Source organism: Lacerta agilis, chromosome 15 (genome assembly GCF_009819535.1).
Source record: "Lacerta agilis isolate rLacAgi1 chromosome 15, rLacAgi1.pri, whole genome shotgun sequence".
NCBI lineage: Eukaryota > Metazoa > Chordata > Lepidosauria > Squamata > Lacertidae > Lacerta > Lacerta agilis.
Window position 1 is genome coordinate 3,217,272 of NC_046326.1, and position 18,443 is coordinate 3,235,714.

The window sequence follows — 18,443 nt, forward strand, 5'->3', positions numbered from 1 at the left end:
CTGCTTGCATGTTCTTAACCCTGCAAAGGCAAGAGCTGTAAAACAAGCCTAAGGCTGCACACCTACATGTAAGGAATTCCATTTCATGAAGTGGGACTTACTTACTTCTGAGGAAAAGTCCTTCAGGCATGCCTGTTGTTTCATCATTTGTCATGGGATACATGCAGGGAAGTCTTCCCTTGGTTTAGAAATGAATTCTCATTCACTTATTCATTTCATTTTAAAAAACCATTTTTAAACTGCTTATTTTATTTTATTTTATTTTAAAAACAACATGCCACACCAATTCCATTGAGTGTGGAATGATCCAGTTCATGAGCAACTTACTCTAGAGTTGTTCCACTAGATTCAGTGGGGCAGTTGTGAAATAAGTGGAGTGTGCGATGGGCACCTGCAAGCTGCGCAGCCCAGTTTTATGAATGTCTTCAGTAAAGTAGAACCCACTTAGTTCCATGAAAACTCACTGTCTTCAGATGTGAAGAGCCTCATAGGTTTCAGAAATGAAACAGGGGAGTTGCCATGTAAGTCTATTGCAGCAAACAATATGTGTATTTTTAATATATAAAAATTCCAGATTTTAAAAAGAATGGATTGGGTGCTTAATAGCTCACTGTGGGTTTGTAATTAACAGAAGAATAGATGGGACAGCTATTAACAATGTGACTTAATGCCGATTTTTAAAAGGATAGGCTTGGTGAGTGCAATATCACTCATACAATGGTCAAAGGCTAGACTGTAAGGTAGCCTTCCCAGCCCTTAACTACTTTAGACATCTACTCCTTTAAATCTCACTTCCCGCCCCACTCAGCCACCGCCCCAGGCTGTCTGACCTTTCAATGTCAAGCTCTTGATAGTTACTTTAACTACTGATCCTTTGATTACACCGATTCCTTTTAATGAGGATCTGTCATATTTTAATAGAAAAGTCTTGTCTGTTTTTCGGGAAAGACAAATTCTTTGCTGGGAAATCGAAAGGGTTAGGAAGGGGCTATTCCTGCGCTCTGCATTGCAGATGGGGAATCAACTCCACATTTAGATCTTTGCAGAAAAGCGGCAGGACGGCCGAGCTTTGCTATGTCCGTTTAGAAGCAAAAATTCAGGCACCAAACACCCACACCCACACCGGTACTGGGGAGGTTTATTCAGCAGCGAAACTCTTTCGCCTCCTTAGGCCGTCTACTGCCCGTTTTTCCCTGCGGCGCTGGCCTTGGTGCTGAAACCGCCATGACTGACACAGACAAGACACACGCGCCCGCGCCTTACCTGAAAACCCACCGCGGCAGATTCCCCCCCCCCAGCAGCAAACCCAGCGTACGATGCTTGCCTGGATCCCCTAGAAAGGGATCCAGTAGCCACTCACGCCGCCACCCTGCCACTGTCACCACCCTGCCCGATGTGGGCCAGGCGGCGGCTTGTTGAATGACTGCTCCACAGGGGGCCGCTGCAGCGACGTCGGGAGATGGGGCAGGAAATGAGGGGGGGGGCTTGGGAGGAGACAGGGGGAGGGGTGGATTGGGTGAAACAAGAATAAGGAGGTAGAAATGTGGGTGAGGAGCGGATTCCATGGGGGGGGGAGAGAATGTGCACCATTGCACTCCTATATGCACACGTAAGCCCCACTGAACATTGTGAGACTCACCTCGCAGGAAAAAGTGCACCAGAACCGTAAGTGAACTTTCAAATTCCGTTCAGAAGGCGCGAAGTGGGGTGTGGAGGGGGGAAGTAGCCAAGGAAGGAAGGAGTTTATGAAAGGACAGTCTGGCATTCGGGTGCCCTCTTTCCAGGGGAGAAACTGAAGGAAAGGGTGTGGTTTACTCTCAAAGGGCGGGGCTTCCGTCCCTTGGCCCCGCCTCTCCTCGCTACCTCATACCGGCCGGCATGTCCCCTTCGGAGACAACGTGCGTCTCCGGTATATAAGGCGCTGCCTTCTGCAGAGTCCCTGCTGCCGTGAACTCAGCGCCAAGCGCCTCTCACCAAGTCTTCCAAGATGAGCTACACGCTGGAGCCTCTAAGCAACCCGTCTTACCGGCGGGTGGCTGACAGCCGGACCACCTTCAGCCGGGCCAGCATGTCGCCTTCGAGCGGCTTCAGGTCCCAGTCATGGTCGCGGAGCTCCCCCAGCACCGTCTCTTCGTCCTACAAGCGCAACCTGGGCGCGGCGCGGGCTTCCTACGGCTCGACGGTGCTGAGCTCTTCCGAGAGCCTGGAGCTGAGCCAGTCGTCCGCTCTTCAACGGCGGCGGCGGCGGCGGAGGCAGCGGCGAGCTGAAGCTCAGCCGCTCCAACGAGAAGGAGCAGCTGCAGGGCCTCAACGACCGCTTCGCCGGCTACATTGAGAAAGTGCACTCGCTGGAGCAGCAGAACAAGGAGCTGGAGAAACGAGATCGCTGCGCTGCGGCAGAAGCAGGCGGGCCGCTCGCAGCTGGGCGACGCCTTCGATCAGGAGCTGCGGGAGCTGCGCTGCGCTCTCGAGCAAGTCAACCACGAGAAGGCGGCGCTTGCAGCTCGACTCGGAGCACCTGGAGGAGGACATCCAGCGCCTCAAGGAACGCTTCGAGGACGAGGCGCGCCTCCGGGACGACACCGAGGCCATCATCCGCGCTCTGCGCAAGGACATCGAGGAGTCGTCCATGGTCAAGGTCGAGCTGGACAAGAAGGTGCAGTCCTTGCAGGACGAAGTGGCTTTCCTCCGCGGCAACCACGAGGACGAGGTGGCCGACCTCCTAGCCCAGATCCAGGCCTCGCACGTCACCGTCGAGCGCAAGGACTACCTGAAGACAGACCTGTCGTCCGCCCTGAAGGAGATCCGCTCCCAGCTCGAGTGCCACTCCGACCAGAACATGGTCCAGGCTGAGGAGTGGTTCAAGTGCCGCTACGCCAAGCTCACTGAGGCCGCCGAGCAGAACAAGGAAGCCATCCGCTCGGCCAAGGAGGAGATCTCCGAGTACCGACGGCAGCTCCAGGCTAAGAGCATCGAGCTCGAATCCGTCCGCGGCACCAAGGAGTCCCTGGAGCGCCAAATCACCGACATCGAGGAGCGCCATAACCACGACCTCTCCACATACCAGGTAGGCGCGGGGAGGGGGTCTGGTGGTGGGCGTAGCTTGGGGAGGGGGGAGTGAATGCTCTCCACCTGCCATCTGCGGCTGCCTACATGTGTTTCCATGCAAAATGCAATGGGGAGGGCGGTCAGAAGACGGTGCGCCTCAAGGGCGGGGCAAGCCCCCGCCCGTAAGTAGTTCTACCCCGCCCCTCCCAACTGCAGGATCCCTGCAGTTCCTTGAAGGAAGGGCACTTTCCAACGCAATTCCAACTGAATCAAAAACTGAGCTTCAAAATAAGACTTGCTCAAAACTTAACTCCATTGGAATCGATAGGACTTAACTTCGGGAAAAGGCATTCATGATCGGCACCTTAATGTGAAAAAAATACTCATTGCTCTTTCAGAAATGTAATTTGACCTTTTTGTGCCCCAATACGCATTTTTTTTCTAGTGCCATTGAAAGTGAAAAGGGGAGTCTTAACATTTGAACCCACACCACACCCTCAAAATGAAGCAGATTTCATGGATCCACGGACATAGGATTTATGTTAGGGGTCCAAGCTTCATGTTAGGGGGGCATAATAACCCCAGTTAGTGAAGTATATTATTGTTTTACTTGCTCTATGGGGGCACTGTCCCCCTTGGCTACCCCCATGGCATCATCCAACTGATTCTATACAAAATGAATGGAAGGGGTGGAGGATTGGGCGATTCTCTGTCTGCTGAAGGAAGTTCTTGCATGAAATGTGCTTCAACTTCTTGTCTTTTACCAAAGGGGAAGGGCCATAGCTCAGTGACAGAGCTTCACCCTTGCCTCATCTTCAGTCTCCAGGGCATCTCCAGGTAGGGGTGGGAATGCCCCCTTCTTTCAAACCCTGGAGTGTCACCCCTAGTCAGTGGGACAATGTTAAGCGAGATGAATCCAGTGGTCTGACTCAGCATAAGGCAGCTTCCTATGTACTTCAATCCTAAGGGATACCTTGATTGCATTGGTAAGTGTGTGTGTGTTTGAATGGGAAAATGATGCTACAAAATGCATAATGAAAATATTTATTTTTGTTTTGTTTGTTTTTTAAGTGGATAATAAGTGTTTTTTCTTGCCAGCAAGTGCAACTCCGAGAAGAGGAAGGGATTTGGGGGGGGGGGGGAGAGCCATCCCACAACTGCGCTTAGCTCCTCTCCTCTAAATGGCAGAGCAGAGATGGGAAAAATTCTGCCTGCCTATCCCATACAAAATGCAGCTCCCAAATGAGAAAGGATGGGTCCTACTTGCTTCCATGCAGGATAGAATCATCCACTTCCAAACAGCTCTCTGGTAAAAAATAAAATAAAGCGTTTTCTAGGAGTGTAGGAAAGCATTGGTGCTCTAGGCAAGACTGACTTTGGAATGAGGATGATTACTGAGCCTGAAAAAAGTGTCACTTTGGAAGTTCTTGTGATGTCCTCTGGAACTCCATTCACCAATCATAAGCCTCCCTGATACAGAACATCCCATAACTGATGCACTGCAGAACTAGCACAGGAAGAAGTATAAAAAACAATGCATACGCCTGCTTCCCAAGTTGTTAGTAGTACCAACTAACTAAGAATAGGGGAAATCCGATCAACAGCATTGTGTAAAATGAAACCAGGCACACATATTTCTGCAACAAAAAACAATGTATTTGAAATAATATTTTATTGGTATTTGTTTTTTATTAATAATCATTATTTGACAAAGAACCTTTCTCATAGCATGGTGAATCTGTGGGAATCAGGATGGACTTCTGCAGGATGATTTCATCATAAATTGAGAAAAAGCTCACACAGCAGTGTGGTGCTGCGTTTTGCATGCCGACAATCAAAGGTTATATTTGCTGCAAAATGCAAGCCCCACTGCAGCCACCATCCTGCATCAGTGTCTACTGAGCTTCAGCAATGCAGAAGCTAAAAGTGCTGAGCAGATTTTCTGATAGAGCTGTTCAGGGCAAAAGGCAAATCCCCAGAGTGCCTGCTTTGGGAGGAAGATGGATTCTGAGCTTGAATTCTATAGACTATATGTGAACACAATTCCATTACCCCCACCTGGGCAAATCACAAAGCTTAAAGTGGCTTTGGCTAACATGATTGCAGTGAGGACCTGTGCTTGCATTGAATTAACTGCCATGGAGGTGACTATGGATAAAAATAACATGAGCCAGACAACAAAATGCAATCTCAAAGGTGGATCTCTCTGCCAAGTGCACCCCAAACTTCTGCAATGCAGAACTTGCTGGCACCAGAGAAGTTATAAAACCACACTTCCAGTGCAAGAGGCAGTCATCAAAGAGTTCCACTGATAAAGGAACTTGCGCACTGCAGAATGACGTTGGACGAGCATCTGAAAAATACTTGAATCCCTCTAAAATAAATATTAGTTAGGGGAAAGCAAATCAATAAACAGACCAAGTAAACCCTATTTTTATGGTGCAAAATGAGGCAATGCAGAACTGCATAATGTGATCAAAGTCCAGACATGAAAGAGAGCTTGTACTGCCTTCCACCTCAGCCTATTTCTAATGCCCCAAATATAGCAAAAGCTCTGGTGACTTATCCATTTGATTGCAATCTGCTTTTTGTTTAGTATGGGATTCAGATGCGTAAATAACATAGCAAAAATGTATCTTGCAGTGCAAACTTGAAACCAACATTGAATTTGATGAGACCGCTCAAGGGTATTATCCCAAGACAACACAGTGGTTTTTGTTCCAGATATTTAACCATTTATCCACCAAATACTTATTGCTATGAAAATGTTTTAGAAAATAAGGCCTTGGCTGCACCTCCCTCACCATAAAAAATAATGCTTTCTGTGCGACAAAACTGCACTGAACTCCATGAGATTTCATTCTAATGTAATTGTTTGGATGGAAACAGCCATTGTCACCCATGCCTGAGTCAAAGGCACCCTTCCCACCCATACAAGGAAGGGGGTTGCATAAGGTTCTCCCCTCCCCAGCTGCAGCCCCTGAGGGCACACCCTGAAAACTGCTTCAGACCCCTAGAAGTGACTTTGTAGGAGGGCTGCAGGAACTTCCACCACAAGGGGAATAGAACATTCTCTCACATAAGCAACCTTACTGCTTGCTAAAGTCAATGGGCTTAGAAGTGAGCTAGTGGTGTGCAGTTTTAGTCTTAAGAGACAAATGCTGGCAACATTTCCCATCAATTTTCCTATAGATATTGCTTTTTAAGTAGAGTAGTACCTAGAGCAATCGACCCACATAAGCGTTTTGGCATCAGATTGCAGCAGATCTAGTTAACTCAATGGATTTAGACTCTGAGCTTTTAAATCAATTGCATAGTTAGACTAAAGTAAATTACTATGTTTTGCTGCTGCCCTCAGGAGCTGAGCCCAAATTTATCAAATGATTTTTTTTTAGTAAACTTTTGAGAGTTTACTTTTTCTCATTTCTCCACTAGAAAAAATCACTTTACATAATTTTCTCCACTTGAACAGCACCATTTAATTTACTTATTTATTGCCCTAAAATTAATAAATAAACTGTGGTGAGCCCCAATACTAATAAATTGTTGCAATCTTTTCTTCCTCCTCTAGAGAAATTGAGAGAACTGCCTACCCTCACCCTTTCTCTTCCCACAAATAAAGTGAAGAATTTCAAGTTGCCGTTTCTACACAGCCTTAACAAATACACAATTTTACATAAACTTTTAAATAATTATATCGTTCTGTTTAAAAGGTGTAGAACACTAGGCTGCTAGGCTGCAGTGTTCCTGTCACTAACTTTGGAGCTAATTTCCATAATTCAGAAGTTGCATTTTGAAGCACAAGGATTACATTTCTTTTGCAGGAACTACAGCAATTTGGAAATTAACTTTTTCTTCTCATAGGTCAGTGTGATTGACAGCTTGGTTAAGCAAAATAGAGAAATACAAATTGATGAAGTCCAATTTCCAAAACTGGCTTACATTTAAGTATATTGTCTTAACCGGGTTACAGTTTTTACCTAGTAATTTTAAGAAGCAACCTTAAATAAATGATAACAATAGCAAACTGAGTTATTGATGTTGTGTAGAATGTGCTTCTGGTTTTCAGATTGTCCTTCATGACTTTGCTCCAGATTTCTCTCTTAGAAGTTGATCCAAAACAGAATTTCTCAGAGCATAGATATTTCTAGTTTTGATTACTTTAGTCTATAGGAATGGTTGATATGGAGATTGAGGGGGAGAATTTTCATCAACTTTTCAGTAATCCCATAAAGTTCAGTAATCCCATAAGGTTCCTCTCAATATTTCACACAAGAATAGCAATTTACTACCAACATTCCCAGACCAGTGGTCTCTGTGACTTAGTTTTCTGGGGGCTCACAACCTATGAGCTTTTATTGCTGTAAGTAAAGATATGTCTGGTCAAGTTGAGGAGATGGAGACCCTCACAACCTAGGCCACTTCTTCAGGGGAGCCCAATTCAAGCTTCGCTTATCCCATCTCTCACAGTTCAATCACTCTTCCATCCACATCCTCCTCACAAATATTCCAAACTCAATCACTGTGATCATTTGCAGGAGCATCCCTTTAGTCATCCCCCAGGTTGACAAGGCTCATCTGACAAGAAATCAGACATTTAGCATCACCAGCCCAATCCTGTGGAATGCTCTGGTAATAGAGATCTAGCAGGCACCTTCTGTTTTAACCTTTAAATGCATGTTGAAAACTTTTGTATGCTGTTAGATGTATGCTGGTAATTAAGAAAATACTCTTCTGTAACAGTTGATCTCTCCCCCCCCCACACACACACACTGTATGGCTTTATGTATTATTATTGTGAATTGCACTAATATTTCTTTCTGAATAACAGTACATATATAGTTTAATAAATAAATAGAATGCTTTATTCATCACTGCACTCCTATTTACATTGTGCTTGTAACTATCCTAAAGAACTGCCTGTGTCTTGGTTGCAGGATACGATTCAACAACTGGAAAATGAATTGAGAGGCACAAAATGGGAGATGGCTCGTCATTTGAGGGAATACCAGGATCTCCTCAATGTCAAGATGGCTCTTGATATTGAAATTGCCGCATACAGGTATAGTGAACAGAATGCCAACGTGGCTGATTTAGGAATTGCACTGCAGATGTTTTTGTTCCAGTAGCAGCAGCAACAACAAAACCCCACAGGGCTAATCTTTGAATCCCACAAGGCATTGTTGACAAATAAGCAAGGCACGGTGCCAGATTCTTGAATCCCACAAGGCATTGTTGACAAATAAGCAAGGCACGTTGCCAGATTCTTAGCACAATTTGAAACCTGGCAATAACGTTCTGCTTTGTGCTGTAGAGTTTCAGCAGAAAAGACATTAGCAGGGTAACATGCCAAAGATCAGTGGGCACATTGATAGGGGAATTTATGGTGATTATTATGGTTAGTAATGGTGGTGGAAATAAATAAATAAACCACTTAATGCCAAATAGACTCTATGTGATTTAAGAAGCATAAAAACCAATTACAAAAATGTTAAGATATAAACATCAATATTAAACATGCAATGAAAGAATTAAACACGAGAACATCCTTGACTTGTAAATGTGAAATGAAGAAAAGATTCTATCAGGCAGAATTTTGTACTTGTTTCCACATTTTAGACTTTGTTTATTTATTTGAATTATTTTGGCACACACCCCTTCCCCTTCCCTAGCAGTTCTCCAGCCTGAATCATTAAACATTTACAATTTAGGTTTCTGTACTAAAGAGTATTGTTGTCTGGTCACAGTAATGTTTAGGGTTGTGATTCAAGACTGTATCTGGAAACAGACTTGCTTGGTACTGTTGGATCAGTTTCCAATTAAATATGCTTAGGAGTCAATCTGAGGATCAGAGTAGCATACTTAGTAGTGTGCATTTTGTAACATTTATGTGCTTAATCCAGGTAGTTGTCTTGGCAGTTTACAGTAAATATGAAAATCACAGAACAATTTCTAAAATCCACAGCAAAGTAAAACAGCAGTAGAGAACCAAAGCAATTTAAACTATGAAAAACTTAGACCACTTCTTTATAAAAAAAAAAAACAACCTGGGAGTCAAAGGTCTTCACCTGGTGCCAATAAGACTATGACATGGATGCTGGACACACCTTTTTGGGGAATATTCCATAAGTGGGTGCTGCCATGGAGGTGGGGGTCCTCCTTTTCTTCTTCAGCATTTCCCCCTTAAAATTTACAACAATAATACATAAAAGTGAAATTAAGCTGAAAATGCAAAGCTTTCCTATCCATTATAATTTTACATTTAATTTCTAATTTCTTAATATACCATCATATTTGCATTGCTTTGGAACATGCAAAGAGAGATAATTTAAGCTTATGAAATACTCCAAAAGAAATGCTAAAGTACAAATCTCTTTCAGTGGGAGATGAGCAGTCTAGAAATGACTACTAATAAAATCATTGCAGGGACAGTGTTGGCCCTGTACATTTCAGTTGGTAGACTATGCAAATATCATCCAACCCTGATCCACAGTAAAAGTAATAAGCAATCAATGGCAACTTCCTGCCTTTCTCATCCAAATTCTACTTCCTGAAGTGGTTGCCTAACCATCATGAGATGACTTGGCCTGCATATATTGTTTCATACATTTACCAAGAAACAAAATTAGGAAGTAGGAAATTGCCTTATGTTCAAAGCAATGGTCCATTAGCTTAGAATTGTCTGCACTGACTCGCTCCATCACAGCCACAATAGTACTCCTCACCCAGAACACTGCATAGTTTTGGAAGCAGCCTTGTCTGCTGTGTTAATAGGACATAGAAAGCTGTCAGACCATCAGACCATCTAACTCAGTACTGTCTGCACTGATTGGCAGAGGCTCTCCAGGGTTTCAGGCAGGGTCCTCTCCCAGCCCTACCTGGAGATTGAACCTGGGACCTTCTGCATACAAGGTGGATGTTCTACCACTGAGCTATGTTCCTTCCCCAGAGGACACTTAAGATTTAATATTGATATGCAAAAATGCTAAATATTGAAACACACAATTTAGATTGATGGAGTATAGTTCTTCTATATTTGCCCATATCTCTTACAAATATTTTATTGCTGTGTGCATTCCTGGATTTAAATAATGCTAAGGGAAAAAACAATACTTTCAAACAAAGTAAATATTAGTCCTGAGATTTAAGCACTAACTTGAATTTTTGCTGTTGTTATTTTTCCTTTGTTTCACTGTCCAAGAATGTGTGAGTGAGTGAGTGCTAATTGTCCACAGGACAGAAGCAGCTATCCAAAGGCAGTATTAATTCTCTCTTAGGTTATATACTGAAAAAATATATATAAGCTAAACTTTAAGCACTCACTAACTGAAATCAATGAAATATGAAAGTTAAGCAGCTTAAATTTGGCATTATCATGTCCCATGTATGTGAACAACCCTTTGAAGTAAATATAGAGAATTTATAATCTTATATGCAATAGCCCTTTAAAAAAGCAACACAATATTTATCCCTCAGTAGGCAATCATAGAATTTTAGTAAGAGGGCACTATTTGTGGACAATGCTCTACAAGTTATGCATAGCTAAAAAAATGTCCATCTAATGATGGAATGTGTATGAAGAAGCTTAGCTGATCATTGTTCACATTGATTCTTGATGCTTTCCTTCCAAATTTGCTAGTCTTGTCCCTTAGTTGCTAGGCAGGCAATTGGTCTGAGAGGAGAGAGAGTATTGGTGTGGTAGTTGATGATGTTACAAATTCATTGATAGGCCCCTAAAGCAGGTCCAATATGAAAGGGGCATTTTCTCCTAAATGAAAGTCTGCAACTTCCCCCAAACACTAAGTATTTTCTCCCCATTCCTCTAGGTCAGGGTTGGGGAACCTTTGGCTCTCCAGATGTTTCTGAACTACAACTCCCATAAGCTCCAGTAAGCATGGCCAATGGCCAAGGATGGTGGGAGCTGTAGTTCAATACCATTTGAGGATCACAGGTTCCCCATCCCTTATCTAGGTTTTCTATTGGTACCTTTCCATTTATGTCAGGAGAAGATGGGCTGACAGGTTTGCAGGGTGTGGGATGCTATTTGATAGTTTAACAAGCTAGAAGCAATTTCCAGTTACTCAAAATAGCTTCTTAAATCTTGTTCATTCAAAAATTCATCTTGAAATGTTAGAGATTGGTGTTAATTCCTCCCTCTTCTTTCCCTAGGAAACTTCTTGAGGGTGAAGAAACAAGATTCAGTGCCTTCTCTGGAAGCATCACTGGTCCAACATTTACACACAGGCAACCTTCAGTAACAATATCCTCTTCCAAAATACAAAAATCCAAAGTCGAACCTCCAAAGCTAAAGGTCCAGCACAAATTTGTAGAAGAAATTATTGAAGAGACAAATTGAGGATGAGAAGTCTGAACTGGATGAGGCCCTTGCAGCGATGGCTGAAGAACTTGCTGCTGGAACAGCACCAGAAGAACAGGAAGAGGAGGAGGAAGCTGTAGAGGAAGAAATTATAGCTAAGGAAGAGGCCAGAGTTGAGCAGCTCCAGAAGCTGAGGAAGAAGGAGAAGAGAGAGTGAGGAGGGGGTGAGGAAGATGAAGGTGCAAAGTCTGATGAGGCAGAAGAAGGAGGCTCTGAAAAAGAAGAAAAAAGTGAAAAGGAAGAGGGTGAGGAAGAAGCAGAGGAGGAGGAGTAGGGGAGGGAGAAGCTGGAGCTGAAAGCAAGGAAGAAAAAGAGCAGAGGAAGAAGGTGAAGAGGTGGAAGAAACCATTGCACCAGAGAAAGTAGAAAAGACCAAAGCATCTCCACCTAAATCTCCTGCAGCAGAAGAAGCAGAGGATGATAAAGAAGCTGAAAGTGAAGAGCAAAAGGAGGAGCAGGAAGGTGAAAAAGAGGAGAAGTCCACCTCCCCAGCAAAGGCAGGTTCTCCTGAGAAAGCAGGGACACCAGAGAAAGCAACTCCAGAGAAAGCTGGGACACCTGAGAAAGGGTCTCCTGAAAAACCAGCAACTCCAGAGAAAGCAGGGACTCCGGAGAAAGCAGCCTCTCCAGAAAAAGCAGGGACTCCAGAGAAAGCAGGGACTCCAGAAAAAGCAGCCTCTCCAGAAAAAGCAGGGACTCCAGAGACAGCAGCCTCTCCAGAAAAAGCAGGGACTCCAGAGAAAGCAGCCTCTCCAGAAAAGCAGGGACTCCAGAGAAAGCAGCATCTCCAGAAAAAGCAGGGACTCCGGAGAAAGCAGCCTCTCCAGAAAAAGCAGGGACCCCGGAGAAAGCAGGGACTCCAGGGACCCCTGTGAAGGAAGTGGAAGAGACTATCTCAGTCACTAAGGCAGCAAAAGTTGGTACAGAGAAAGATTCCAAAGAAGAGAAGACAGAAACAAGTGAGAAAGCATCAAAAGAGTCCACCAAAGAAGACATAGCAGTGAATGGAGAGGTTGAAGAGAAGGGTGAAGAAAAAGAAGACTCCAAGGCAAAACAAGTAGAGGAGGAAGACAAAGGGGTGGTGACCAATGGCCTAGACATAAGCCCTCTGAGGAAGAGGAGAAGAAAGGGAAGAGTGAAGAGAAAGTCATGGTAACCAAAAAGTTGAGAAAATCACTAGTGAAGGGGACGACGGGACGACCACATACATCACAAAGTCTGTGACTGTCACCCAGAAGACAGAAGAGCATGAGGAGACGGTTGCAGAGAAGTTGGTGTCCACTAAGAAGGTAGAGAAGGTCACTTCTTCACATGCCGTATTGAAAGAAGTTAAGGAGAGTGACTAAAATAATCATTTTCTCCCCTTCTTGGGTCGGTGCAAAAGGTTAAGCCATATGACAGCTGCAAAATGCATGTAAGTGACGGCTTCGAAGCAGAACGGGTTCTCTCGTGGAGACTCCAGATCCACTCTTTCATTTCTGATTTTATTTTGTGCAATACCCAGGGATGTCAGGGGGAATGCATGCAAGCCCAATGTGCTCCCTCTGCAGAAATTAGAGAATTTTTTAAAAATGCATGAGCTGTTACTCTTACAGAGGAAGTTGCTGAATTTCCTAAGCTGCTGATGGGACGCTTCTGAGGAACGTCTTAAGACGTATTATGCAAAGAATCAACTGAGCCAAATACAAACAACAATAACAAACGAATGAATGAATGAGTAATAACATAATATTAATCATACCCAGAACTCTCCTAGCCTTAAGCTATTTAATCATTATGTTTACCTCACCGGTGCAATTAAGATGGACTTTTGTTCATGGGAGAACCTACCTTGACATGCACAGTATGCAACCTTTTGTTGTTTGATGTAAAGCAGTCACAGCAATTTGTGCTCAATAAAGGTCATATTGGAAATGTGCCTGGCTTTGCCTGGATTTCTCATATAGCTCCAAGGTTTCATAAATTATTCAGTCTTTGCAGCAAACTAAGAACATGCTTCTAGGAAGGTATATGCTGGGCTGCATTAAAATCTAATAAACATATTGCTTGTAGCCATAGACTATTGCAAATATAGTAAAATGCCTACTAGCACAGACATAAACCAGGATAAATGTGCACTCTATTTAAAATGCAATCAAAATTACATTTAACCTTGCATGCTCAAACTAATGAGTCAACTTTACAAACCACTGGCATTTGGTTCAAGATCCTCATTTGGATTGCCTTTGTTGCAGCTGCAAACGGTGCAAGTTGATAGGAGATCAAGTAAATGACTTTATTCTGCATTGGTCACCAAGTACAATGTGACACAGGATAAGGTAACAATTCCTGTGCTGTTTTCCAGCTTCCATTTCTGACCCTTTGATTCCAGAAAGTATTGAGTTTCATACAACCGTCTCATGGTGACCTCTGGTGTTAGACCTGCAAGGGCACACTCAGTCCAATTATCACATGAATTCCCACTGGGCACATATGTGTGAGCCAGCTCAGAATCTGTAATTCAGAAGGAATGGAACAAAGTCAACAATGAAATACAGACAACATAATACAAGCTTTGAACACAATTCCTAAGGACTATGAATCCGTGATGAGTTTCCTTGTTTTACCTTCTATGAGAGGAGTCCATGAAGGCTAAGGGGGATTTAATAACAGTCCTTTGTCTGCCAGTGGTTTAAAACCAGTGGTTTTAAACTTTCTATGTAAAGGGAAATCATTCTAACTTGACTTGTCTCCTAAAGAACTCTGTATTTTATAGGGAATTTTAGGTGAAGCTGTGTGCAACTGGCCTCTCAAAATTCTCCATCCTATTTGCAGATGTTCTCTAGGGCAGGGGTCAGCCAACTTTTTCAGCAGGGGGCTGGTCCACTGTCCCTCAGACCTTGTGGAAGGCCAGACTATATTTTGGGGGGAAATATGAATGAATTCCTATGCCCCACAAATAACCCAGAGATGCATTTTAAATAAAAGGACACATTCTACTCATGTAAAAACACTGATTCCCAGACCACCCACAGGCCAGATTTAGAAGGCGATTGGGCTGGATCTGGCCCCTGGGCCTTAGTTTGCCTACCCCGGGTCTCAGCCTGAGTTTTTCTCCATCACTCACTACTTGGCTAAATGGAGATAATAAGGACCCTGAAACATTCTGCAGGCAAAAATGAGATCTACCACTGGGAAGAACCATAGCACAGTTATACAGCAACTGCTTTTCAACCATGCATGTTGAAGGCCCCATGTTTAGCCCCTGTTGTCCCCAGTTAGGGCTGGGAAAGATGCTTGTGTGGACTCCTGGAAAGCTTCTGCCAGCCAGAGTAGGCAATACTGAGCTAGATGGAGCAATTGTCTGTTTTTATGCACCCTGCCCAAAGTTAGGTTACAATCCTATGCATGTTTACCCACAGCAAAGATGGTGGGAATTGCTTCTCAGCAAACATGCCAACTAAGTTCTACTCAAAATAGACCCATTGAAATGAGTGCACCTGTTAGTCATGTATTTTTACTTCAGTGGGTCAACTCTGAGCAGTATTGGCATGTGATACAACCCATAAGATTGTGCTCTGCAAGTAGATCCCTAATTCAGGCTGGGAGTAAAGCTGCGGCCCAAGGCTGAAGAGGTTCTAGAACAGAGGTAGGCAAATTTCAGGACTGCTTGATGTCCATCGGTCACAGTCAGAAGCAAAACGATGAGTATGGAGCCAGTTACTGGCAGCAGCCCATAAATCTTTCACTGATTAACCTGCATATATCCACAAACATAACACAAATCACATCTAATACAAAACTTGAAAACAGACCACCCATGCTGAGCAAACTTGGTCAATCAATTAATATTGATATTTTACAGGTGAGGAAACTGAAGTTGAGAGATAAGCATAATATTTTGATTTTTTTTTTTAAAAAAAAGATTAATTGTACACTATTGACAATTAGAAATCCTTGCTGACCTACTACACATCTTTTTCAGTAGATTCTTATCTAAGTTGTTGCCCCCCCCCCATCCTCATATTTATGTGCTGCTTCCATGCATTGGAATCAAAAGGCTGCTGAGCACCTGAAGACAAGATACATACCCCTTATGAAGTATATGGTTCTGCAAAAGAAACTACCAAACTCTACACTATTATGCAGTCAGTTGTCTCAATTTAAAAAGGAAATAAATAAAAGTAAAACCACACCATCCCAATTTGCTGTCTTCAGACAATTTAATGCACCAAACTCTAGCTTTCATAGATGTGAATGCAAAAACAGCCACTCTCTGGGTTACATTTCTACCTCCATTAAGAAGACCTGTCATTTCATTGTGCAACTTCATCAATACAGTGAAGGGTCTCTTTTGCACTCACTCTTGATCTTGCTCTCATTAAGGCTATACCTGTGGAGGAGGCCATGCATACTGGACCCACCCCTCATATTGCCTGCCTGCCCCATACATCTGTATGTCCAGTGCAAGTTTGGTAACAGCTGCTTATGTGAAACGAGGAAGAGCCGGCAACTCGTTAGGGTTTTAGTTATGAGGGTTTTCATTTGAGTAGTATATATATATACACTTTTGTCTAATTTCACTTAGTTGTTTAGGGGCCCTCACCCCATTTTTGGAGTTGTTTTCAGTTAGGTTTGGGTTATATCTTTACTATACCTTTACCTCATTTTAGGGATTAGTCACGGCTTATGTGCATACAGCTGTACACATAGCACCTAACACACAGCTGGCAAGGAAGACAGGGGGGCTGGTTGGTGAAGAAAGGGCCTTCAGACATAGTCCTCCCCCTTGCCATGCATTTGATCTGTGCATGGAAGTAAACATGAATTGTGTGCATGTGTGTCTATCCTTCTCTCCCACTCATACATACAAGCACAAAGGGCTAAATTGCTAAGGGCCCCAAGTTACCCAGTTAGCTTTGTGGCTGGGCAAGATTTGCGTGGACAGGCCAAGTCCCCCAAACCCCATGCGACCCCTGAGCGGAATAATGACACAAGACATTAAAATTGGCCACAACTTTATTAAGATTCAGATGTAGGGAGACCTTGGCTCAGGCACTGGGTGTTTATCCCTCCCAGCCCCAGCCAGGGATCTGGGAGACTTCAGGGTTATCCAGAATGTGTGGGGATTGGGCTGGCTCAGGAGAACATATGTTCAAGCAGAGAGCCCGCCCCCCGTTCACTGCCGCTGGAGGGGGAGAGCAATGACAACCTCTCGGCGTATGGTCAATGGTCAATGCCTCCCCCCAAGACCCCTTTAACGGTATCGCCTTTAACCCTGGTATCGCCACCGCAAAGGGGGGCGTGGGTCACCACCTCATCCCCCCCCCATTTATGAAGATAGACTAAAGGATTCCGCCCAAGGCCTGAAACCGACAAAGTTGTGATGTATTGCTACAGGAAAGGTGAAAACTGCCAATGCAGGAAAATTCCTTTCCAACCCTTCAACATAGCAGCGCCTGCGTACCTGTGGAGAAGAGGTTAACCTGGAAAATAAGACTTAATTAAGGGAGTGGAGGGTGGGAGAAGCTCTGGAGCCCGACTGCCGTTTCCCAGGAAAGCTACGCCTTCTATTGTGTGGGCTAGGTAGCCCTTCCCTTACCTGGCCAATTCCCTGGCAACACCTCCCCAGGCGGGATAGGGCAGTTGGCGGAGGTAGGCAGAGACCTCCAAGTATCCAGCCTGGGGAAGAGGGCCAGTCCGAACTACCAGGAGTCGCAATGGGATCCAGGCAATTGCAACCACGCAAAAGTCGCCCCCATTTGATGTGGGCAGCGGTCATTGTACCCACTGCCAAGGGTCTCTATGGTATAAGTCCTCTACTCAGGCCTGTGGTCTCCAAATATATAGCTGGATGTCAAATCCCATCAGCCTCAGGCAGCATGCCCAGTGGTCAGGGATGGGAGCTGGAGTCTTCTGGAGGACAACATTACCCATGCCTGATCTAGCCATTATGCTATGCTGGATCTTGGTTATCAAGATCTGTCATTGAATTCCAGCGAACGAGGTCTTGCATATTCTTCTGCATGTGGAGACCCTCCCTTTCCACCCATGGGTCAAAGAAGTATCTCCAGCATCCTTTTGTAGACTCAGCATTAGTATTTTTTTTTAATCTACAGCTGAAGTGTGTGTGAATTTGCAGAACAAGCCAATTTGAGAGTTACCCCCAAATACATTTATGCATCTAAAATGCCCAGTGGAGTTGCCAATTCAAAATATTTATAAATAGGAGAGTTTAATTCCGATGAATATTTCATTTTGCCATGAGGTTTCATTTGCTGACATATAACATCATACAGAGAAGTGCAAGCATTTTTTTTCTTTTTTTCCAATCTGCACTAATGCTTCTCTCTCTCTCTCTCTCTCTCTCTCTCTCTCTCTCTCTCTCTCTTTCTCTCTCTCTCTCTGTGTGTGTGTGTGTGTGTGTGAAACACAGTGTAAACTCTGGTGGGAATAATTGATTCATAAACACCCAGAAGACTGTTAATCCTTCACAAAGCCTATGTAGATTCTCTTTAATTGTGGGGGCGAATTTAGAGCAGATGCATAGATATAGATCATCTACTGATGGAGGGTGATCCTTTGGGGCTAGTGGGGCACTGCCCCACCGACCTCAGTTTGCCCTCAGCCAACCCCTACCTGCCTGCCTTTTTACTTACAACCAGTTATGGGGTGGCTTTTGCTGTCAGCTTCCTCCTCCTGCTTAGTCTCTGTGTTGCCCTTGTGTACCTCAGCAGGGATGAGGATGGGGACAAAACAGGCTCTGCCTGTCATTGTCTCTGACACTACCTGCTGTTGGGCTCCATCCCATCAGTCCCAATGGATACCACCATCACTGAGATAGAGATGAAGACATCATGCCATGACTACCCAAAGACCCCTGACATTTCGCAACCAGAAAAAGATGTCAATTGTTACACTAGAGAGCCACTTTGTTTCAACAGAATTAATCATTTTGCGGGAATTTTCCTGCAAGGCCACTTAGTCCAAGGTTATACACACCCTTAATTGTGCCCTGTCTTCCCCCAAAGCATTCCTT

At 44.1% G+C, this 18,443-nt stretch overlaps 1 protein-coding gene across 1 annotated transcript; it reads left to right on the forward strand.

Annotated features, from left to right (window-relative positions):
- The first annotated feature begins 1,884 nt into the window (after positions 1-1,884).
- NEFM (neurofilament medium) lies at positions 1,885-13,342 on the forward strand. Its single transcript, XM_033171679.1, is given in 12 exon segments — positions 1,885-2,224; positions 2,226-2,375; positions 2,377-2,496; positions 2,498-3,067; positions 7,986-8,110; positions 11,218-11,397; positions 11,399-11,693; positions 11,696-11,734; positions 11,737-12,184; positions 12,187-12,536; positions 12,539-12,587; positions 12,590-13,342. Coding segments are annotated over 12 exon segments (2,745 nt in total). The 5' UTR covers positions 1,885-1,987; the 3' UTR covers positions 12,772-13,342.
- The last annotated feature ends 5,101 nt before the right edge of the window (positions 13,343-18,443 follow it).